The sequence below is a fragment of the Camelus ferus genome, chromosome 1 (assembly GCF_009834535.1).
Source record: "Camelus ferus isolate YT-003-E chromosome 1, BCGSAC_Cfer_1.0, whole genome shotgun sequence".
NCBI classification, from domain to species: Eukaryota; Metazoa; Chordata; class Mammalia; order Artiodactyla; family Camelidae; genus Camelus; species Camelus ferus.
The window spans coordinates 59,723,680-59,748,540 of NC_045696.1; the positions used below are offsets into that span (position 1 = coordinate 59,723,680).

The following is a 24,861-nucleotide window of genomic DNA, read 5'->3' on the forward strand; positions in this document are numbered from 1 at the left end:
GTTGTGCCTTCTCTCAACACTGCCTTCTTTTAGCACAGCAGGGTGACTGTGAGTGCCCTTGCTGTAGGAGCCAAGGAAGATGACACTGAGTAGCTGGAGAGAGAGAGAGAGAGTGTGTGTGTGTGTGTGTGTGTGTGTGTCACAGAGAGCAAGAGAGAGACAGAGGCAGGAGTCATACTTGTTACTCTTAGTAAAGTCAGTAAGGGTTGTCGTTTGTGGTCAGAGGAATGAGATATGCGTGCATGTTGCAGAGAAGCTGGCTGACATTTGCAGTAAATTCTTAAAGCAATGCTGGCTATTCTGGGGCACGGTGACACTGAAAAATGAGGAGAGAATTTTCCATAAAAGAACTTTTAACAAGAGAAATTTAAATGGGAACGAAGAGATGTTATCTCTGGAGTGGGAGGGAGACAGACTTTTCCCTCGGTTCTTTCAGAAGGGCTCTGTAAAGACAAAATGTCAAAGATAAATCTGGAGAGGTAGGCAGAGCAAATGGTGGGGCCCCAAAATGCCGAGAGCTCAGAGAGGCTGGAGCCACTCACCAGCTGCACGTGCGCTCTGAGTCCTCAGCGTCTCCACCTCGTGATTCAGTGAAGGGCAGCTGCGAACGGGAACACAAAGTTAGAGCGCAGGGATGCTTGGATATTTTTCAGGTACCCAGTGCTCTCATTTAGAGATGAGTAAATGGACCCAGAAAGATCCAGTGGCTTGCCCTAGATCACCATCCACCTAGGGGCAGATCAGGATGGCTGCCCAAGACCCTTGTCTCTTGGCCCAGGGCTCCCCTACCATCTCTACTATGTTGTCACATGGTGTCCTGAGAACCGGGCGTGTCACTCCCGGAGAAAGAGGCCACATGGGGGAGTGATCGGTGGCCTGCGGATGAAGAGGAGCTAGTGGAAGATGTCAGGTGGGGATTTCAGGAAATATCCTAAAATGGTTTTAGAGGGTTTTAGGAAAAAATCTACTTACCACCATGATTTGGGGATATTAAAATACAGTGCAAACTGCCCTCCTGCATTGAGGCTGTCTGTGCCTTTTGGGGACTGATAGATCTTCTTTCTAAATTGCGTTGATCCTCTGAGGGAAACTGCCTACAGTCTAGGTTCCAAATCCTCTCCCAGTTGAGAGGTGCAAGACTGGAAGCTTTAAAACACTGAACATCGTTCCGTTAAATGATGAGCCTGACAACGGTTACATGAACCACTTTCCCACGAGCTCACGGTCGATCTCATCGAGGCTGGGGACCACTGCACCCCTGTGGTGGGCAGCATGCTTTAGGGCTTGGTGCAAAGCAAAATTGGAGGGGATGTAAATATTCTGCGCAAGGGGTTTGATGAGGTGCTGAATTAGAAAGGGGATGTGACCACTGGTGTTTGGTAAGAAAACCTGAAAGAAAGAAGCTAGATAAGCCTTAGGTGTTCCAGGTTCTTTTTAAAGGAGGTAAGAGAGGAAGGGCAAGAGGTCAAAGATGTGTAAATTTTTGTAGATTTGACCTTAAATTATTTTAAGTATGAGATAAGAAATGAGCCATACAGAAAAGTCTCTTTTGTGCTCGCTTCAGCAGCACATACACTAAAATCAGAACGATACAGAGAAGATTAGCATGGCCTCTGCGCAAGAATGACATGCAAATTTGTGAAGCGTTCCATATTTAAAAAAACGAAACAAAACAAAACAAAGAAGTCTCTTTTATTTTCAGCCACCCATTCAAGCCCTACTAGGAGGACAATACAGGCCACCTGGGGAGCCATCGGCCCAGGTCTATCTATAAAGTAGTTTATGGAGCAATTCTGATTTCAAAGACTCTGTCCTATGGCCAGAGCAGGTGTCCTGGTTTCTTCTTTGTTTGGAGTTTACAGACACACTATGGTTGCACTCGCTGTGCGTGGGTGGTTGAGAATCACGCTGACACAGTTTGAGAGCAGGGATGGACCTCGATGATCTTTTATTCAGTCCACACTTGTGGTGGCATAGATGGAGTAACTGTGGCTGGGAAAGTTGAAGCTGCTTGTCTAAGCCACGTGGCTGCTAAGTGAAGAGCCAGGATCTTTCATTCTCAGTCCAGAACTCTTTCTACTGTGTCCAGATGCTGTGAAAGCCAACTTTCTGGTAGGTCAAGAGCTGCTCAGTGGGCACCATTTAACGACGTGCAGCCTTTTATGAAGCAGCGGTTTACGGCCGGCCCCTGTGGCATTGAGACGTTCGCAAGGCTCTTCTCTTATTGTTTGCCAGTCAAACCCCCACAGGAGAGCTCAGGACCCACAGGTGTCTTAGTTGGTCTTCACATTGCTGTGAACTAATTTTCACCTTTTTTGCACAGTTAGGAGCAGTTTCTTAAAAACTGAAAAGCGGTTGGTTAATTCCTAGTCACAGCTTGTGCTGTGAGGGAGTCGGGTTCTTTCCCTGTGTCTCAGGGCCACGAAACGCAGCAGTTTTTGGTGTCACAAGTGTTTCTGTTGTTTAATTGTCAGAATCTATGCAGGTCTTTGTGTACGTGTATGTTTAGAAAACTCTTACGATTCTTTGAATTTTACAATCACAGTTTCTTTTCTTTTCTTTTCTTTTTAATTTCACATCCGCCATGCCAGCTCTAGTTAAATTTATTTAGTGTCAGGGTCAAGAGCTCTCTCAAGAGAGCTCAAGAAAGTGGTGAGTAGTACTAGGAACTGATGAGGAAGGTGGAATTTCACAGGAGTGGATCCCTGTGGCCACAGTAGATCTGGACCTTGTGGAGCCCGGGTCTGTAGGATGGTCCTAGATCCAAGATGGCTGTAGGGACCCCAGTTGTGGACCCAGTTTAAGTTCTTCTCCCTAAGTCTGCTTTTTTCTGCCCCATCTCTCTTAGATAGATAGATAGATAGATAGATAGATAGATAGATAGATAGATACACATCTTTTCTTCACCTTATCACCTCTGCTTACTCTGAGGTCCTTTTCCCACATGACCATCTTACCTGTGGCCCATTGTGTCCCCTCTGACCTTTTCTCCCCCTCGTTAACACCTTTACTGTCCTCAGGTAAGTGTGTCATTCTCCTGCAGTTTCCTACTTCACATTTTTTGAAAGATGGAATCTAGTTGGCCCCACTTATCTTTTTGTCTCAGGCTGTGTCATTTGTCACTGGTCAGCCTTTAGGGTAGCTTTCCATGGGCAGATGCCCACTCTGGTCCAGTTGCCTGGGGGAGGGCAGAGTGGAGTTATGTGATGGACGGTGCTGCTGTCTGAGGCCTGCCCCATCAGCAGCTATAAGCAGGGCAGCTTCTTGTAGAAGGGACTGTGCCATGGCAGGCAGTGGCCTTCACCTGCTGGATATAATAAATCCGTGGTCAAATCATCAGGGAAGCAGCTGAGAATAATGGAAAGTAAATTCAGCAACAAAGAGTTTGTGGTGCAGTCTCAACTCTGGAACTTAGTAACTGCATGATGTTGAGCAAGTTACCAGAACTCTCTGAGCCTCAACCCCCTACCTGTAAAATGAGATGTGTGAGGACTAAATGAAAGCACGCGTGAGAACAGATTGTCCGCTGCGAAGCACCACACCCAGGTAAAGGATGGTGCCTCTCTAGGACCCTCCTAAGCATAAAGCCTTCTGTCTGTGGGATTTTTGTGTATCCCTTTCTAAGCTGAATGTCACCTCCTAGAACTCAGCTTGCACCTCTGGGTTCAGATGATGCCCCCCACCTTGCTATCGGAACCTTCAGAAATAGCCCAGAGGGATCAAGGTGGTGGCTTTTTACATATAGCTGACCCAAACCACGTTACTCCTGGAGTGCTTTGTTCAGAGAACATAGGGTTTGAGAGCTGCGGCTCCTAAGTCTTCTGACCCAAATCTCCTTTACTCACAGCTGAAGAGCGAAGGCTTGGAGAGGTTCATTGACTTGCTCAATGTCAGTGCTAGAACCAGAACAGAACTCACTCCATTTCTACTGCTGTATTAAAGCTTAGCTGCTTAAAACAACAAACACTGATTATCTAAGAGTTTCTGCAGCTCGGGAATCCAAGAGTGACTTAGATGGGTGGTTCTGAGTTGCTGTAAAGAGATCAGCCAGAACTGTGGGCTCTGAAGGTCTGACCAGGGCTGGAAGACGTGCTTCCAAGGGAGCTCCCTCGCATGGCTGTTGGCAGGAGGCCGCAGCTCCTCACCAGGTGGACCTCCTCTTAGGGTCCTCGTGACATGTATCTGGCTTCCCCCTCTTCCACCACATTCTACGCATTAGAAGCAAGGCACTAAGTCCAGGCAACACTCAGGTGGAGGAAAATTAAACTCCACCAACCACTGAAGGGTGGAGTATCAAAGACTTCGTGGGCACATTTTTAAAACACCACAGGTTTCCTTTAATATGTTCTTTCCTCTGCACATGAGTTTCCCTAAGAGATCAGCTGCACCACCCCCCTGCCATCGCCCTCCCTCCTCCACCCCCAACACATACAGCTCCTTGATGAAAGGTTATTCCCATTCAGAAGCAGTTAGTGGAGGAGAAATTAGTTTACAAGGGTATCTTCTCAGGAAAGTATTAAGAAAACCTCTGCTGCAAACAGGAAAGGAAAACAAGGAAAGGAATGAACAGGAAAAAGAGCACTGAAGGGGAGAAAACAGAAACCAGGGTGCACTAGAGTCTGACTGCTGCAAGCAGAGCTCTCTCTCAGTTCAGGAAGTACTGTGTGAACAGAGGCTGTGTAAAGCATGTCTAAGGGCTGGAGTTTGAGGATACAAAGTCCCCAGAGACCTGTATCCATATATATATATATATATATATATATATATACATATACATATATACATATATAGAGAGAGAGAGAGAGAGACAGATAGTATGTGTGTGTGTGTGTGTGTGTGTGTGTGTATATATATATATACACACATACATATATACATAAATAGCCCCGTAGACATACGAGGAAGCACAAGGAAGTGTAGGTTAAACTCTGTCATCGAGGTACCTGTGTTGTGCATTGACAAGAGAAAGAAGCACTTCTGATTAGTGGGGTTGTGGAAATCCTTGCAGAAGAAATGCAAACCAGTAGATACTCCCCCACCCCACACATACCAGACTTCCTAACCCTTTCCTTTCCGTGCAAGGACCCAGCATTCTAATGCGCCACTGATTTTGCCTAGTGATCTTGTTCCCTGCCTGCCTCTCTGATGAGAATGCGAACTCTGTGGGGGCAAAGGTGTTTCTTCTGTTCAGGGCTGCTCCCCAGCACCTAAAGGAGTGCCTGGCACATAGTAAGCCCTCGGTCTTTGCTGAATGAATCAATTAGATAATGAATCAGGACCTGAGGACTCTGAGCTCAACCATGAAGGGGCGGGGGAACTTGGCAGGCGGCCCTGGAGGGCGGGGGTTCCAGGCAGATGGGACTCCGACCAGAGGCTCTCGGGTGTCAGGGCCTGTGGACTGTAGGCTGCTGCGGCAGAAGGTAAGGCTGGGGAGGCAGGTGCTGGAGGATGTTGTGAATAAATAATAAATAAAATTATAATAATAATTAGATATAATTATAATAATAAGCACAAAGGGGATTCGCTTAGGTTTTAAGGCCAAGGTGACATCCATGCTCTTCCTCCCTGTCTGGCTGTACTTACACGTACACAACACTGGAGAGGTCCCGACAAGCCCTGTGTTGCCCGGCATTTGACTCGCTGCACGTTGCCGAGAATTCTGACTCCTCTGCAAGCATCTCATTCTTCACGTCCTCTGTCTGGTGCAGGAACAGTAGAACTCCGTACGTCTTGGAATCTTTTATGTTCTCCTTGCTTTGCCAGTGAGCCTGAGATCAACATTAGGCCTGGGAAGTTGGGTGGCTTTTATGGCACGTGTGACACAGTGGCTTTATGCCTAGGGAATGAGTCATGAATTTTGTACTCTAATTTTCAGCTTCCCTGATGTGGAGGATTCCTTTCTTTTCTCAAACTTCCTGTGCTCAGATTAAAAACAAAAAACAAAAAACGCACCTTGCAGCTGCTAGCGGCAGCTGTGTGGAATTGCAGGGCCCTCACACAGAGGCAGAGCTGTTCCTGGAAGCCGAGCGGGGGAGGGACCTCTGCTGCTGTCCTTTACCAGAAGAGATGCAGTCCACCGGCCTCCAGGCGGGGTCCCCAGCGTCCTCTGCCCAGGGGCCGGCGCGGGAGGCTGAGCGCCCCCTGCCGGGAGAAGACTGTGCCATCCTGGTCGTGGACGTGGCATTTCGTCTCCGTTCAGCCTTCGCTGTTAAGGCCACTGTCGGGGTCTGGACCGAGACTCTGGGCCCCGGCCCACCCTGATGGAGCTTCTCTGAGGCCCAGAGATTCCAGACCTCTCTAAGGAAACACAACTTTAGAGGGCAACTCTATGAAATCTCCTCTCAACTGAAGGTCAGCTCACAGCCCCACCCACACCTGACTTGCTGGTTGAGAAGCCAGGGACTGAGCACAGCAGAGTTTTTGTCCTAAATTGTCTCCTTGGTCTCATATTTCTCTCTTGCAAGCAGGAGAGGCAACCAGAAAGACTGGAGAGTGTACTTAATCATGGGAAAGGGTACGCAGCCCAGGAGAGCTCTCATCAGCCACTGATGTAACTCCATTTAAAAAAAAAAAGGTCCTTCAGTATTTAAGATTTAATGACATTTTCAAAAGAATAAAATACCACCCTGTTGTCCTTTTCACTGACCGCTCAGTGTTACCTTGTCAAAGTGCCTAGTGGTTGCCAGGCAGGGCTGATTGTAAGCAGTGACTTCAGCTGAACCCCAAAATAAAAGAGGACTGTTATAGAGGGGAGTGTGGAAGGTGAGTGCCTCTGGGGCAGTGCAAAATCAGAACATCACCTTCACAAAGGAAACCTTGCACCCTCGTGATACTGGGATTGGTCCTAGAACCAAAAGCCCCCGGTCTGGGTCCATGTTAGACACAGCAGACAGAAGGGAGGGAGTGTCTGGAACAATCCTTTGGAGGTCTCGGAGCCTAATGAAGCCTTTCTCAGGGAGATAGGAAGCAGGTAGAGGAGAGTGGTGGAATGCAGTGCAGGCAAGTTTTAGCAGTGTGATGGAGCTATGAGAAAGTGGAGTCCCTCCTTACCTGCATATGCTGGGGAGATGTGTTTGTGGCACTAGGGCAGGCATCTGGGGATTGCATTCTATCCTGGCTCTAAATCCAGAGACAGGGGTACTTAATACATATTTGTTGAGTGAATGAATGAATGAATGAATGAATGAATGAATGAATGACTTGAGGTCAGCCTTAAAGGAGAAGAATTTCTACCTTCAAGTTTACCTTTGACTACCTAAGCAGTTTCTTCCTTCAGAAATTAAGTTCGTTTGAAGTTGACCAAGACTTTCCAGAAGTCAGAGCACTGAGAGAGGGGTACCTCTGTGTACATGGGGGAGAGGTGATGGTTTCTCGATTGGAATCTGGTGGCTTGCCTAGAGCTGGAGACCCAGGAAAGTGGGGAGGGGCGCATACAGATGTCCATGGGGGCTCCCCTGTTGTGATGCTGAGTATCTGTGTGCTCTCCCATTTGTCTCCCAAAGTTTTTAGCTCAAGAAGGGGACTCTTTTTTTTTTTTTTTTTTACCAAATACATGTACCAAATACATCCTGAGGTTGGCACTACTAACCACTGCTATATTAAGAGCTCATTATTCTCCCTGTGTGCTAAATTTTGGGTCCTGGGAGTCCTTCCACAGGTGCAATTGCCAAGTCTTCTATAACTTGTCCAAGTACTACCCAATTTTCCATCTTTTCCTAAGGCCATATATCTGCTCTCCACCTGAGTGCTACCACTAGGAACTCTTAGCTGGGGTGGCGCCTGCCCTGGGGGCCATCTGCTTCCTTCACCAAGTCCTCCCCTCACTTGCTTTGTTAAATTGTCCAGGATGTATTTCAAGTCAAGTTCGCCCTTTCTAGCTGCTAAACTTCTAATCACAGGAAAAGGGGCCCAGGGAAGAAAGGATCATAAAATTTTTAAAGATATCTAAATTGGTTTTTGCCTCTGCTTTCTCTGAAACTATATGGTTGGCTGCTCTCAACCCATATTTGGCATAGCTGATTTATATTCAAAGGAAAATAAAATTCCCATCTCTTCCCAGTTCGTGGATGGTCTGTGATCTTGACTTTGTATCCTGCCATAGCTGTTAAATCTTTGTCTAGCCCAAATGTTCTAACTGGACTTACAGTTGAAGATTCTTCCTTAATATTTGGCCCCAGCTCCTGCAGCTATCAGGAGGAAGTGAAAATTGTCCAGTTCTGCTGAATCCTCACTGCTCAGGGCCACTGAGCCCCTCAGCAAGACCACAGGACAAGAGGGCATAGGAGGGCATGTTCCATGTTCTGGAGATCCGCTGTCCAGCACTGTGCCTGTACTGAGCAGTACTGCACTGTGCCCTTGAAAATGACTTAAAGGACAGATTTCAAGTTCGGTGTTCTTACCACACACACACAAAAGTGATGAATAATGGGTTAGTGGGGAGGGGTTCATGCCTGGAAGTGAATGTGAGTGAGGCTCGCGGGAGCTCTTGTGTTCTTTCCTGGAGTCTGGGTGCTGATTACATAAATGTGTTCAGTTTTAGAAAATTCACTGAGCCGATAGATGCACTTCTCTGGATGTATATTTTTTGAAGTTTTAAAATAAAATGAGTGATTTCTCTAAAGAAAAGGGACCCTTCCAGGTGTACTCGGTGACTCAACCAATCACATCAAATAATACTGACAACAGTAATAATACCAGAACAACAGCCTTTAACTGGGTAGCAAGTGCTTTACATGCACTGTCATCTTTAATCAAAGTGGCAACTCTACGTTAACTTTAGTACCTCAGTATTTACTATGCGGAACTGAAGCCTGAACAGAACTTGTATCTTCAACACGTCCAAGGTGACATAGCTACGCAGTGCTGGAACCTGGGTTCCAGCTCAGGCTGCTGAATTCAAACTCCAGCCTGCAGATCACCACATTGTCCTCCAGTGAACTCCTGGCCTTCCCAGTTCCCTCACCCTCTCCTAGCCCTTTGCCACCACTACCAACTGAAACACATATTCTCGGTTAGAAATATTGACATATTTTTGTAGGAAAAAACCCAAAAAGCTAAAAATTATGAAGAAAAATGCTATGACATGGCACACACTCACAGTCATTTTGGCTGGTACCCAGCACAGAGCTCTGGGCTGCCCCATTGCTGAAACAATGCCACAGAGTGGGAGAAAACTGATAAAACTAAGGCACTCTAAAAATGACTATTCAGTAACTAAGCCAAATAGCCAAGAAATACAGTAAGTTTCATAATATACACATATACACACACCACCTAAAGTGGGGTGTGTGTCCTTCTGACTGTTGTGTATCGAACACATCGGACAGGCAAGCTTAGTCCCAGGAAGAGGAAAGCCCATTGTGCAGACGACTGTCAAAGAAGGTGGGAGACGTGCAAAGTGGTCAAGTTGTGCTTGACCTTCAGCGGCAGGGAGGACGGGGCCTGCAGAGGAAAAGGGAGACTTCTAGCTGGAGTGTCACCCATCAACAGCGGCCCAGAGGCCAACGGGACCGGGCCCTACCTGGGCACTGTCAAGAGACTGAGCAGAGAAAAAGCTCCGGACACATAGTGGAAGTTGGGTTGACAGTGCATGGGAGGATTATGAGGGGCTGTGAGGCGATGATGAAGCTGGTGGAGTCTGAAGAGGCAGATGTCAGAGTGGATGTGAATCTGTAAACAACAGAGCGTCATGATGAGGGAGAGCATGGAGGGGAGCAGACGTGAGACATTTGTAGAACCGCAAAGGTAGGGGATGAGGGCCTGAATTAGCAAGGAGCTGCCCAAAAGACAGATTTCTAATAACCTGACAGGGCCAGGTGACAAATTAGATCTAAGGGATGGAGAGAAGCGTCACAAGTGACTACAGCTTGTCCAAAAATGTTTTGGAATTTGGATAGGCAGGTAGTTGATCTGGTTGGAAGAAAGAGGAGGGAGTAGTGAGGGAGGGGAAGGAGGGGGACCTGTGTACTGTGTGATGGAAAGGCACGCTGGCCTAAGAACTGGGAAGCCTGCGCCCTGGCACTAATTTTGTGATCATGTCACATAACTTCTCCTGGTCTCTGCTTTCTTATATGTAAAATTGGGGGTTTCATCCAGAAAGCATGTACTGAGCACATACTGTGTGCTGGGCGCTATGCAACTGTCCATCTTGTATTTCCTACATGGGCTAGTGTTGTGTCCCAGCCAGGGTCGGGTCCAGCTGTCTGTTCCAGCAACCTAAGTGCAGCTGCTCCCTTTAGTAAATCCTAGCTTTTGCTGCCCTCTAGTGGCCACTTCACGTCATTAGAACTGCACCTTTGCCCTTTTATTCCTAGACAGCTGATCCAAATTGAATGTTAGAGCTGGATCATAGATCACGCACAGGTGGTAGGAACAGGTAGGAAGTGGTGTCCAGAGGGCACATCCTGATAGTTGGTGACCAGGCAGGGAGGCAGTGGTGAGGAAGATGCAGTGTCATGAACCAGACCCAAGACATGGGGTCAGTCACAGAGCAAAACCAGCCAAAGGCAGCAGATAGAAGGAGAAAATCCCATTCAGATTCACCCACTAGTAGGTGAACCTGGGCAGGGTCACAGGTAAAGGCCCATCTTCACACTGAAGTAGGGGGGATAGGAGCAGGGAGGAGAGGAAATCCTCATGGAGATCACTGATGGCAAACTTGACAACCTTTAGGGAAGCCACTGTAAGACTCTGGGAACCCTTTCCATTGCTGCTGCTCTTCTCCTTGCTGAGCACAAGTTCTGGGTCATTCGTCACAGAGCTGGCATCTCCTGCTCCCACCACCAGAGTGGTGCCAAGCGCTGTTGGAGATGGCCTGGTGGTGATGGAGCCCAGCCGGCTGGCAGAGGAAAGAGGCAGCCCCTCTGGGATCCCCCTGGCTGGTGGGTGAGTGGGAATGAAGTTGTTATTCCCTGTCCCAGCCCAGGGAGGGGCTGAAGCCAATAATAGAAGCAGCTTGGAGCAGACACAACCATGACAGTATCCATGGGGCAGTGACGGGAGTGCAGGTCACTTCTGAGGGACCCCATTCCTCATCCCTGGACCAGGACCTCTCTTGTCGTCACACTCAGATGCTCACTGATGTTCCCCAGTAGACAGCCAGCTTGATGAGGACAGGTCATCAGGACCATCTGCCTCGCTGCTCTGTGCCCTGCACCCAGCACAGTGGCTGGCAGCAGAGTAAACGAATAAACCTGGAGGAGATAGCTGCTTTCCTAAGACTAGGAGTCCTGCCTCTGCGATTTGCCATCGTGTGACCCTGAGCCAGTCATTTCCCCTCACTGAGCCTGTTTCCTCACCTGTAAAATCAGGGATCTATGAGGATTAGATAATGTCTGTGAAAGAGTCTAGTACCCTGGAAAGGGTCATACAAATGTAAATTATTATCTTATTCAGCTTGATAATGAGAAATTAACAAGATACCCCCTGGCATCTCTTTGGGCCAAGGAGACAGTCACCATGGGCGTCTGCTTTCTGAATCAAAGCATTTAGAATGTGCTGCTTCTGAACATGAATTTGTAGTTAACCCCCTAGGCTTCCAGCAGCTGGCCAGCCCCCTCTCTCAGAGGGTACACAGCACACCCCTGAACTCCACCCACGCCCTCCTCCCAATTCTGTCCTGGCCGACTTGCTGCCTGTGCTCAGATTACCCAAAAATAATCAGCCTGACTGGTGTCCCCTGGTCAGCCAGGGGCAAGTGTGGCCTCTTCTTTCCAGGGATCATTTTGCCAAGTTTCTATGTGTGAATGGACGCCTCCACCCTATCACCGCAGTGTGAACGTGTTACCCACCCTGGTTTGGCAAATAGTTCTAAGAAATCCCTTCCTGGCTTGATGTCAGTCTGTTGTTTATCTGGGAGGCCTGGTGTATGACGAGGAGGGAGGTTCACATCCATGGCCTCACAAAGGAAAATAGCCTAAATCACACCCTAAATCTTTTAGCCTGGGCTTGAGAATGTATGGTGTTTTTTTTTTTTTTTAAATGGAGGTACTGGGGATTGAACCCAGGACCGTGAGCATGCTAAGCATGCGCTCTACTGCTGAGCTATATACCCACATCCCCAATATATGGTTGCTTTTAATTTTTTTCCCAGTCCACTAGTTTCCTTCAATATATGTCATTAAGGGTGCTTTAGAAATGGATTTCTATTCCCTAAATACAAGGTATCAGTGCAGAAAACATGTCAAGTTATGATTACTGGTTAAACAGCAGGTAACATTTGTTGAGCATGTAGTGCGTGTCAGTGTTATCTGTGGTAACTCATGTAATCCTTGCAATAACTCTCTGTGGTAGGAATTAGTAATACCCCTGTTTTACAGATAAGGGAAATGAACCAATGCCAGGCTAATTAACTTGCTCAAGATTATACAGATAGTAACAGTGGAGACAGATTCAAACCTAGCAGTATGACTCTAGGCCGAGTAACCCACCAAGTGGGAAATGGGTGACTCACATCTGACTAACTTAGGAGTGATAGCGTTTTGCATTTTTGTGAAGTCCTCTCTGGTCTTTGGTAGGATTTCCCCTGAAGTTCCACTTTTCTGTGTGGCACAACCTGTGGCATACAGTGGACAGTTTGCAGGAATGCCTAGGGCAGCCCACAATTCCTTATCTATCTGGAGAGTCGCTCATGGTAATCCTGTTTCTCCCAGCCACCTCTCCTCCCTCTGCTGCAAATAACCTCAGGGTTTTCAGAGCCATTCCCTTGGGCGCTTTCCCACGTGCTGTGGCATGTGTTTGCAGGGAAATGCCTTCCTGCTCAAGTACAATGAGATCCGCAGTGTAGACAGCCTCTAGACAGCCTCGGGCAAGCACAAAGAGCGGGACATGCCTCCCTCTTGGCAGGGCAGTTATCTCCAGACTAAGTGTCAGAGGCCCGAAGTTCATTGCCAGGCTGTTAATCTTCCCAGCCCCATCTCTACTGACAGCTTGTGCCTACTCTAGATGGTTCTGAAGCCTGGTAGGAGGGACAGAGATAAAGAGCAGACACCAAATTCTGTATCTGTTTGCGTTTCCCTCTCCCTTGCTGGAGAGCTCTAATGGGCATTTGATAAAGTCATGTTGAATGAACAAATGAATAAATGTTAAATTGAGCCAAATCTGAACTGAACCTGTAACTTCCACCCTTGGTGACAACTGTGCCCAGGAGCAAGTTTAGTTCCTCCTCTGGGTGGATCTGCCCTTCTGTTAGGAGCCTACAGTGTCGGGTCTCTGAGCTCTGTCCTTGGTCCTACCTTTTTCTCCATGTTTATCTCTCACTTGAGTGAACACATTGAAGCATAAATTTCAGGTCTTCAGATAACACAAAACTGGAAGAATCACCACTCTGATAGATGAGAGAGTCAAGATTACCATGCCTTAGCTAGAAAATGTAATTTAATGAAGATAAATAGAAAATTCTCTGAGTTAAATGCCTGAGAGCCCCAAGTAGAGAAGGGGGAGGAGCAGGGCTGAGAAGACCCCCCCAATCAGATTGGGGTTTTCAGTAGGCCCTGCATCATAGATGCCCACAGCTGGACTTAGCTAAGAGACTCTTGGACCCACCGATAGAAGTGATAGTGTCTGCTTAGGGGAAGTGAGCGCGGGACTTAGTCTGGGCTGAAAGACTCCATCTGAAAGACTGAGTTTCCCCCAGTTAGAAGGGACAGTGACATACTGAAGTTTATCCAGAAGAATATAAAGAAAATATTGGAAACCACACATTCTAGAGCCATTCGAAGGAATATTTGGGAAAGGGAAGGCTTAAGAAATTTTTGACCAAGTTGTCACATATGTGAAGCTCTGTTGAAGAAAGATTTCTTCTGGACTGCTCTGGAGGTCAGACTGAGAACTGTGGATGGAAATTACAAAAACAAATTAAATGTTCTTAAAATCACAGCTCTCCACCAGGAAGGAACGGTGTCATAAAACAGAGAGCTGGGTATCTTTAAAAGGGTCCTGCCATGAGTAGGGGGTCAGAGAAGCCCATTAAGGCCCTGGGCTTCTGTGATCTGTAATCCCGGCTGGCTCTTCTGGCTTTGTGTTCTCTGCAGCAGGGTTCAACAGTCCTCCTCCCTCACTGATGCCGCTCCATATATCGACGCATTTGGTGGAAGCCTTGTGTTACTCTCCTAGAACAATGCACTTATCTAGCAAGGTTTAGTGAAATGTGTTCTGAGCCTAAATTTGAAAACCTGAATCTGGTCTTGGCCCTGCTACCAACAAGCTTGGGGTCTTCAGTTTTTCCACGAATGAGATAAGAGGGTTGGATAATCTCTGACTTAACTCATTTACTTACTAACCCACACATTCATGCAACAAATATTTATTGCATATCTGTCATCCTCCAGACACTTATCTCCCTTAGATAAATCCCTTTCTCTTCCAGGGATTTATTTTCGTCATCTGTAAAATAGGAGGATTGGATCAGATGAACCCTAAAATTCCTCTCACTTCTCATAGGCCACGGACTCACCTGACAGGTCCATTACCATCTCAGCACTCACGTCATTGTTTTGGCTGAAAGGTTATCCCTTAAGTCTTGGATGAATGCTTTGCTAAAATCAAAAACCATTTTGTGCTTCAGGCATTTCTCAAATCGGTCTACCTATTCATTCATTTTAAAAAGAGAGAATGAAGGGATTATTTTGTATATATCAAAGGCCTATCACATTAAGAGAAACCGAAAAAAAGAGAATAAAAGGAAAATTGGGAAAACAACAAATGCTAATCATAACAGTTAATACTCATTGAATGCTTAATGAGGCAAGTTTTTGAGTCTTTAAAAGTCTGGAAATGCTTTTAATGTACCCTCATCTTGATGGTGGCTTGTCTGGGCATAGAATTCTAGGTTGGAAATCATTGTCACTTCAGATTTGGAAGAAACTGCTCCATTTTCTTTTGTGTTTAATGTTGTTGAAATCTGTTGTCATTATGATTCTTGATTTGTTGGCCTTTACCTGATGTTGGTCCCTCCTCTATCAAAGCTTTTAGGATGTCCTTTTCTTTGCCAGTATGTTCTGATGCTGTGTGTGCTTGGGTCTTTTTAAAAATGAATTACACCGGGCACTTGGAACATTAGATCAAGTTGGCAATTCACACCCTCAGTCCTGGGAATTTTCCTTTACGATTTATTCCTTTCCATTCTGTCTAAAACGTGTTAGATTGATTCTCTGATTTTCTTATACTTTCTCCCCTGTTTTCCTCTCTTGGTGATCTTGTTCTGCTTCCTGGAAAATTTGACTTTATCTCTAACCCATGTGTGAAATGTTTCTTTTCAACCACATTTTTGGTTTCTAGGAGCCTCTCATTCTGTAATGTTTCCTCTTTCAGTGGGAGCTTGCTCTTTTTTCGTGGATAAACCATCCTCTCTTACCTCTCTGAGGATAGTATAGTGTGGTTGAAGTTTTATTGTCCTGCCTGCATTTGTTTCCTCTGAGTTCCTGGTCCTCTTTGCCCAGTTTGGTCTCTGTCTGAGAGGCTTTTCTGAAAAATCTGGTGATCTCTAGCTGAATTGTATTCATATTTAGGAATGCGGCACCGAGAAAGCTGACTGGATATTCTGTATAATGGAAGGAGCCTATTGACTGGAGGGCTTCACGGTGTTGTGATCGGGCAGGGCACTGGAGCTTTGGGGGACGGGTCTCCAAATGTCAGTATTTGAGTATCTGTACATTTTTTTTTTTATTTCTCCAACCAAAGAGCCTCAAATCTGACTAATATGTTTCTATTTGTCTGCCAGTGTCCTGGGAGCCAAGAGGGACAAGGATGTGGCCATCTCTTAGTTTGTACGTAGACATCCAGTGAATTTCAACCTTCTTGTGGATTTATAACTTCTCCCCCTTGTGTAGTTTTTGTTGGGGTTAGGAATTAGTGGTGATATAGCCAAATGGCAAGATAATTTTTTCAAAAAAGGTCTCAGAACATAAACCATGGGATCCAGAAGACACTGACGAGAATAGGCGGGCAGCCAACGAGAGCCTTCTCAGGCGCTGGAAGGAGATAGTTACATATCAGGCAGTGTCTCATGGAATGTTACTTATGGATCGCCTGCCATGTGCTAGGCATCCCTCTCGACTCGGGAGATCCAGGAGCAAGACAGGGAGAGCTGGATCTCACATCCCTTCCTGGATCTGACATTCAGGTTTGCGATGCGATAGCCAGTAAGTTAACAAATAAACACAATAATGAGAGGTGCTCAAGAAAATTAAACAGGGTTGTGTGTTACAGAGTAAATATAGAAACTTCTCCACTCATAGAACAGAATTAACACTGAGAAGGGCCCCGAAGTCCAATTTCCTCATCTTAAGAACGAGGAAACGCAGGTAAGGAGAGGGGAAGGGATTTTCCCAGAGTCACTCACGGGGAAAACCTGCACCAGCACCAGGGCCTCCCTAGTCCCGCTCTCGCACGCATCCCGCCCGCATCCCGCCCACTGTTAATTACTGGCCAGTTCCCGAGAGAGACACTGACGACAGGCCACCCCCTGCCCTCCGTCTCAGCAACGTGGGGACAACTAAACCACACAGCAACTCGGCTGTGTCAGCAGCAGCCCCAGCGAACAGAGATAAAGCAAAGTGTCAGCTTCAGGCTCCTCTGGACCTGACGGCCCCGTGGGCTACCAAGGTACAACCTGCAGACGGCCCAGCGCTCACAGCAGCACGCCCCAGTGCCCAGACATGGCGTCACACCTCCACCTCAGAAGTCCACTTCCAGAGAAAGCCGGAGCCCTGAACTCCAGTGGAGAAGCCTGGTGTCGGGAGAGCTCTTCTGGGTTTCACAGGAGCGCAGGGACAGAGGTTTATAGGGACGGGTTTTGAAGCCTCCACTCAGACATCAGCAGTGACTCTCACTTTTCCCGAGGCGCGTGTGGTGGTCCTGGGGCAACGCTGGGAACTGTCCAGCCATCTACCAGCCCTTCTTTCCCTGAAAGTATGATGCCTCCTGGGAATGTTCGCATTTTCCCCCTTTACGTTGTTGACCTGTCTTACAGGTGGTTAGTGTGGATGGTTTTGTTCCTTTCATTATAAAATAAACTAACTCCTGGGTAGGGAATATTGGGCAACACTGGAAATTGGAAAGGAGGGGGGAGATCACCCAGAGTCCTCCACCCAACAAGGCCAATCTTAACATTCTGATGACATTCCTTCCTGTTAGTTTCCTGTGAACAGAGTTGTCAAGTTGTTCATGTTCTTCTCATAGTTACATAAGCAACCTTACATCCTGCCCTGTTTTTTTCTTTTTCACATTGTATGTGAAAGCAATGTGTAAGCTATTACAAAGCTTTATAAATACCTAAGGGCTGCTTAATTAAACATTCACTTAGCAGAGGTATCACAATTACTTAACCCTTCCCTTCCTGTTAGATTTTTATATTCTCGTTTTAGGGCTTTTCAATGTTGTGGCTATTAAGTTTTTCTCATTAAAAAATGCTCTTGTGAACATCTTCTTGCTTAAAGCCATGTGTGCACAGCTGCACATCACCTGTAGGCTGCTTTTCATCTTTTTGCCTAGAAAGGAGTCATAAACATACTCCACTTGGAGGGGGTTTGTGGTCAGGGGATTAGTAAATAAAATGAAAATAATCTCTGATGGTGGGGTTCCAGGCTCTGGCAGCAGATGCAGGGGTTGCTGAGGGAGAGAAGGACAGCTGTGCACAGGAGTTGGCAGTGACCTTTGAACTGTGCCACACAGACTCCCTCCAACTGCACATTCTGCTGAGCCGGCTCTGGCCTCGCGTGCTGCCATTCACAGGTGATGTTCACAGAACTCTCTCCGGGCCTCGCACTGCCTAAGCGTCACGGAAGAATTAGGCAGAGGGAGCTGGAGAGCAGCAGCTGGGAGAGGAGGAGGTCTGACTTATCTGATGGGCGCCTCCCAGCACAAGTCCCTGTGTGTCAGCATCAGATCCAAGCGCTTGGCAAAGCAGCGTCAGAAACTGAAGTTCACAGTTATCAGTGGGGTTGGATGGCAGACACTGTGGGCAGTTAGACTCATGGAAAGGAGAGCATCTTCAGATGCAAGGTCCATGGAAAGCAATGCAGAATGAAAAGGCAGGAGTAAATCCTCTTTTTCCATTAAGGGATCTGGGGTCCCACCATCCCCTTGTGTTTAACAGGAGAAGCATGTGCTGACTTGGGGAACCTTTAAAGGCATCTGTGCCACCTTTCCTAAGACAGCTAGGGACAGTTCTTCTAGTTGGCCAGGGTAAGGGCAAGACTCCATTAAGATTTTTTAAAGGAAAAAATTAATTTACATAATAATTCATTAATAATTAAATAATTCATTACATAATTATTACATAATAATTTACATGCCTATACACATCTGGTACAATCTATTCCCAGACAAATGTACCATCCAAATTGATTTCTTTTTTCCATTTCTTCTCTACTCCTAACTTTCCCCTCAAATTTAAGTCATAATAATTAATCAATACCTCTGGAATTTATTTCTAAGCAAACATTTAGAGAGCTAACTCTGCTCAAGGCAGTGTCCTAACTGCTTTAAAAGTATTTAAAAGTATTATCTCACTTAACACTTTTAAAGTATAATCTCATTTAATCTTCATAGCAACTTATGACATAGTGATTATACCCATTCAACAGATGAGCAAACTGAGACCAAGAGGTAAATAACTTGCCCCTGGTCGCACAGCTGGTGAGGGGCTCCTGAGCCCCTGCCCTTACCGCTAGGCTGGGCTGCCTCTGGAGACTCAGGTTAACAGAGCACACAGAAGGTGAGGCCCTGAAATGATAGCAGGGGAACACTGGGTAGGTTTAGTCCTACCTTTCTGATTGTCACTGGAAACCCTGCAGAGAATTTAATCATGTTCTTTTTCTGTAACATGGAGGGCAGCTCACAGGGGTAAATAGCTCACACTGTTTATTCAAGAAAGAGGTTCAGTTAATCTCCAAATAGGAACCAAACGAAAATGGACGTAAATGAAAGCAATAGTTTCTGGCAAATATGAGCAGAGCCAAGGCTGGTTATGAAGCCTCCTCTGGTGAATAGCGGCGCACGCTGGAAAGAAGGCCACTCAGCTGCCGCCGAGAGGCAGCAGGAAAGTGAGGGTGTGAGGCACTCCATGTGCCTTCTGGGAAGCATCGCAGGGGGTAGAGGATGAAGTCCACCCTGGATTGGGCAAGAGGGGAACCGGCGCCACCAAGAAAGGCCAGCCCCAGAAAGGAGACTGGGAAAGGAAGGGAAAGAGTCTGATCTGACTCAGCAGCGGGCGATGGGAGGAGATCCAGGTGGCCGTTAGCATCACAGAGGTGTAGCTGGCCTTGGGCTGAGTCAGAGACTCACACAGCGGCCAGACTGGCAGAGTAGGGGTCACTGCAAAGGGAGAAAGGTGAAAGGTCACAGAAACTGGGGTACAAGGTCAGAGAAGACTCAGCACACCTGACTTTAGGCTGAGTCTCTGCTGTCGGCTCAAGGCTCCCAACATTTCTCTAGTAGGAATAAATTTGGTCTTAGAATCTGGAGGAGGATCGAACTGATAGTTTGGAAGTTAAGCATCTATCACAGATAGTTTAAAAATACACAGTTAAACTATGATGTGACCTCAGAGTTTTGAACGGGGCGTGATAGCTCTTCCTGGTGCCTGTCAAATCACCTCTGACCTCTGTGGTGGTGAGAGATGGGCAGAAGGGCACCCAGCAAGGGGGAACATCAAGAGAGTAACCAACGGGCTAATAGAAGAGACCCAAACATACATCATGAAAAGGCCAAAAAATAGCTCAGGGGAGGAGGTCGTCTTAGAGAAATCAGGGACCCTGCTAAGAGAGAGAAAAGTCAAGCTTTCACATTTCTGTCAGTAAAAAGGATCTGCATGGCACAGCCTGCGTGTCCCTTGAGAAGAAGTTAGATCATAGCTTTGACTTCTTTGAGAACTAGCATAACTCAGCTCAGTGGAGAGCAGGACATCTGAAGTGCCTGCTGGGAAAGTCAGCCAGCTGCCCGACGTCCCATCTGTGTGGGGTGACTTCAGAGGGAAGCCTGCAGTGAAAGAGGGTGGGGCCGAGACAACACGGTATTGAGGGGCCGACAGCGGGCAGCTGGCGGCAGGGGAAGAGCAGGCACTCGCAGGAGGCAGAGGGACCAGGGTACCAAGGAAATGCTGAAAGCAAGCAAAGTTGGGGGGAAGGTGTAGCTCAAGCCGTAGAGCACATGCTTAGCAGGCATGAGGTCCTGGATTCAATCCCCAGTACCTCCTCAAAAAATAACTAAACCTGATTACTTCCCCCACCCCCTGCCAAAATAATTAAATAATATGATAATAAATAAAGTATTTTAAAAAAAGGAAGTAAGCAAGGTTTAGAACCATGAAATGGGAAGATGGTCTGGGGGAGGGGAGGAGTACTCAGGAGGAAGCAGCTCTTCAAGGACAATTAAAAATTGACAATGAAGAATAAAGTCATCTTTACAGTAAGTCAGTATGTGGGAGATGCAGCCATTGAGAGACAGTGAGAGAGTGTAAGACAGAGGGGCCGTGACTGGCCCTAGCCGGGGAGGGGTCAGGTGGCCAAAGACAAGCCCAGTAGGGAGGCAAGGACGGCAAATGGGCAGTGGTTTTCCAGCTCAGTCGGTGTCTCCATGGTTAATTAGTCAAGCAGGGGACCGCTGAGAGACAGCGTTGTGTGTGTGGCTTTGTGCTGGGAAAGCACACAGGGGTCAGCTCTGACGAGGAAGTGCTGAAAATGAAGCCAGACGTGAAACATGACCTGCAGGCCCAAAGGGAAAATTAGACAATGACTATGCCAAGAAATACAAAATAAAAATCTAAAGATTTGCAAAGGAGGATATTCAAACTTCTTAATGTTTTTAAATGGCTGTGGAGGAGGAAAGAATTAGGTGAAAACGAGAGATGTTGTCTCCAGCGTTTTCTACAGCAGGCTGTCGGGTGAACCCATTTAAGTTCCTGGGACCTAGGATTTAGCTCAGGGAGAGAAGTGGCAAAGGATCGGAGTGTGGCGGTGAGAAGCCGTGGGGGTGCGGACGCACCTGCGGTTCCTTTGGAAATGGGAGGAGAAGAGAAAATCACAGCCCTGGGGCTCAGGGACACACACCCCAGAACCGGTCAGAAAGAAGAAGGACACACGCGTACTTTTCTATGAAACTGATAATTTAGTATTTGTGAGGGAATGTGGGTTTTACTGGTTCATGAGGGTCACACTCTAATTAACGTTCAGCAGATGTGTGGCTCATCCCAGTCCTGCACGAAGCGCGAAGCGTGAATGAATGCTTGTAAGGACTGCAGGTAAAAGCCTGAAGTGCGCTAAGCCTCCTCAGAGGTCTGTTGGCCCCTCTACCCTCAACCCCTCCCCCTGCTGGCAGGGGCTCTTAGAACGTCCCAGTACTGATTCCATGTGTGTTCTCTGAAGCAGTTTCTCAAGTGCGAACCCCAAGTCCCCGTGTGCCCTGAAACTTCCCTGTTGCTCTGGGGAGAGGATGAGGAGGGACTGTTTCAGGGGCAGCCATCCTGACCACTGACTCATGCGTTTCTCCTCACCCCCTCAACGGGCACCCTTTGGAGTTCCCTCATGACCATGGGGTGGGCACCCCAGGCGGTACATCTCTTGGACCAAGCCATTGAGGTGCAGGGAGCCAGGATATGCATCCTGGGTTTGACTTATAATCGGTTTTGGCTGGATCTAGAGCTTGAGCACTGCAGAAGTGCCTGTCCATCATCTCCCTCCCACTTCCTCTTGGGCCCTGGACCCAGCAGCCTGCAGGAGGCAAACAGCACCACCTAGTGGTGTTTCCAGGCTTCTCTCCAGGAACTGGATCTTGAATTGTAGAAACACACTGCCTGGTTCTTTATCCTCTCCTGCCCCCACCTCAGCCCACCATGGAAGAATCTGAGGACCTGAGGTTGGCACCGAGGAGAACTCCACAGAGGCATAGAAACCCAGTGACAGAACTTCTCAGACTTAAGGAAATTTCGTGGTCATGTAGCCCAGCATTCTCAGATGGTCCATTAGTGGAAAGTGGAATCGATTTAGTAGGATGCCACCAGCCATTGAGAAAAAAATATATAGTGTCAGAGTGAAATCTGTGTTTCAGTGATACAGCTGTTCATATGTGGTGTAGACTGGTCATGATGTAAATTGCAATCCACAAAGTCTAAGAGACTGGATATAGGGCAAGCAAACCCTTAGAGGTCCAGGAGCTCAGGCCACTGATGTCTTCTTCTCCCCACCTGCCTCCCATCCCCTCCAACCATAAACACTCCTGAAAATATGCCTATAATTTGCCCCATGGGTGTGATTTATGGTGTGGTTTGTGGGATTTGTAGTTGAGGTCTGGGTTCAAGTCCAGCTGGGTGACTGTGGGAAACCAGCCAGCTAGCATTTCTCCTGCAGTATCCCAGAGACCCCCCTTCTCAGAATTGTGAGTTTCAGGGGGAAGGGACACTCCTTATTTAAAGTATGCATGTCTGGACCCTAACCCCAGCCTTCTGACTCATAATCTGTGATGGGGGGTTGGAGCAAGGAGGGGACCAGCTAGGGAATCTGCATTTTCAGTAACCTCCCTAGGTGATTTTTATGCACACTCAAGGTTCCAACCCCTGATCTTCACATTTCTGAGACTTTTATTTCTTGACCTATGAGATGGAGACGTTAATAACGCCTGGTTATTATGATGATGGAATGGATAATTTATGTGAAGGTGTTTTACGCACTGTAAAACCACTCTTCAGACCTGAGGCATTACCACCCCACAGCATCCTTCTCTAAATGACACTTTAGGGAAGATAGCACCAGGAGAGTCGGGGAGTGGGGTCTGCTGCATTTAAAGGAACCAACAACATTAGTGGAAAAAATGAACCAAAAACATGTTGATTTCTTCTGTCTCCTCCCATCTCCCACCTTCTGTCCTACAGTTTCTCTCCTTGATCTAACCCTGACGGCAGTACCACGCCCATCCATGGAAATGTGTTTAGAGGGGGCTTCCTGCTCTGTGGTTGGAGATTATGCACTCTGCAACCATCAGTCTGGCGCATCATGTTAACCTTTTGAAGCCCACTGTGACATTCAATTTCCTTTAATAGAAAATTGTCACAGTCCTGAATGCGGAGCTCTTGGTCCTGGTGGGACCGTTGATCCCCTCCTCACTGTGATGTTCGCTGTGTTTAGACGCCTCCCAGAATGTGTGTGGAATAGCTAACAGCGTATCTGAACTAGTGCATTAATCTGAAGGCTTAAATCAGAGATGTGCAGATTGGAGGCGAGTTTCCTGGAGGTGGGAGGGGGCTTTCCCCTTGAACCTTAGAGAACAGGCTGCTTGGGGGGCCCCCTTTCCTTCCCTTCCCTCCTTCTCACGCTCTCCCTAAGGGCAGCAGCTCTTCCAAGAGGGAGGCTTTGTGCTCAGTTCTAGAAGGCAAATGAATACTTAATGGTTTCTCACGGTGAGGGTGAGAGTCTCAGTGTTCAGCTCGTAGAGGGTGTTTCTATCCTGGGGTCTCTCTGCCCAGTTTTATTGGTTCTGCCCCAGGCTCGGTGCCAGGCCCTGAGGGAGAACAGGGTGGAGCACTGAGGACAGCGCCTAAGAAGGATGTGCCCCTTCTCCCCTTCCCAGTTTCCCATCCTCTCTCCTGGTCCCCAGTGGCTGAGCTGGCATAAAACAGTTCTATTCCCCTTCCAGATAAACCGTGTTCTGCTTCTGCCTTTGAGTTGAGGGCTCATTCTTTTGTATGTCACTGGTGCCTCCGTTTTATGCTAATGGTCCAGCTAGTGGTGGGGATGGGGAAGGTGGCAGGGGTGAAAGGGAAAGGATGCCGTCTCTTCCATTATTCCCAACACCAGCTAGAATCCAGTGAGGGTGAGTAGAAATTAGGCCAAGAAGGGGTGGAAGTGCAGGTCGGCAGGGGGCACAGGGCGGAGCCCTTGTAAGAAATCAAGGGACACACTGGGGAAGGGGTTGGAGGACACAATTAGCTGGAAGCTTGGTAAAGGAAAAAGGGAAAAAACTCCAACCAAATAAAAAGGAATTAGAAGCAAAGACTGGTTCTGGGCAGGCTCCAGACTGTTGCTGCAGCTGGAACAGCTGAATGATTGAATGGTGCTATGTTAATTTCTGTTGTTTTTTTTTTTTTTCTTATTCTCTTTCCAATTCCCAACCCCCTTTTCCATCTTCTGCCTTGTTGGCACCCTGAACCCCACCTTTTCTCTTTTCCTTCCTTGTCTCCTCTGCTCTCATGCACTCTCCCTCCTTCCCCTCTTGCCCACCTGCATCCTTCCTCTCTGCCCCCATGTCTTACTCTCCCCCACCCTACCCCCAAGCTCTCAGGTGGCTGTGAGTTGACCGTGGTCCTCCAGGACTTCAACGCGGGCCACAGCAGCGAGCTGAGCATCCAGGTGGGACAGACGGTTGAGCTGCTGGAGCGGCCGAGTGAGCGGCCGGGCTGGTGTCTGGTCCGCACCACGGAACGGAGCCCCCCCCAGGAGGGCCTGGTCCCCAGCAGCGCCCTGTGCATCTCCCACTCCCGAAGCAGCGTGGAGATGGATTGCTTCTTCCCCTTGGTGAAAGGTAGGGAGAGTGGAGGGAGAGGGGTGTGGCCCGGAGGCTGCGGCAGGTGCTGGCCCTTGCTAACTGAAGAGCATCATGATTCTCAGCTGTCTCAGGAACCTTTTTGACCTTGTGGGATCTCTGGGACCTACCCGTGAGGAGCATGGTTGGGAGCTGAAAGGGAAAGAGCTATGGAATCGCCGTGTGACTTTGGAAAAGTCAGTTCACCTTTCTGAGTCAGTTTCATCTTAAAAATGAAGGTTGACTTAGATGACCCCTAAGAGCTCTTCTGAGTCTCCCACTGTATCGCCCAACCTCCAGAAGAGTCCTCTTCCACCCGTGGCCAAAAGCCGCGACTCCTCCTTTCTCACT

At 47.6% G+C, this 24,861-nt stretch overlaps 1 protein-coding gene and 1 non-coding gene across 15 annotated transcripts in view; both read left to right on the forward strand.

Annotated features, from left to right (window-relative positions):
• KALRN (kalirin RhoGEF kinase) overlaps positions 1-24,861 on the forward strand; it is a 616,045-nt gene that overhangs the window by 462,139 nt on the left and 129,045 nt on the right. For all 14 annotated transcript variants that reach the window (XM_032480571.1, XM_032480620.1, XM_032480579.1 and 11 more), the window contains exon 34: positions 24,264-24,510. In XM_032480571.1, the coding sequence (XP_032336462.1) occupies positions 24,264-24,510 (247 nt within the window). The remainder of the gene's footprint in view (positions 1-24,263; positions 24,511-24,861) is intronic.
• On the forward strand, positions 1,552-1,658 carry LOC116666722. The gene has a single exon (XR_004323627.1). It is a non-coding gene; the product is annotated as a U6 spliceosomal RNA (small nuclear RNA).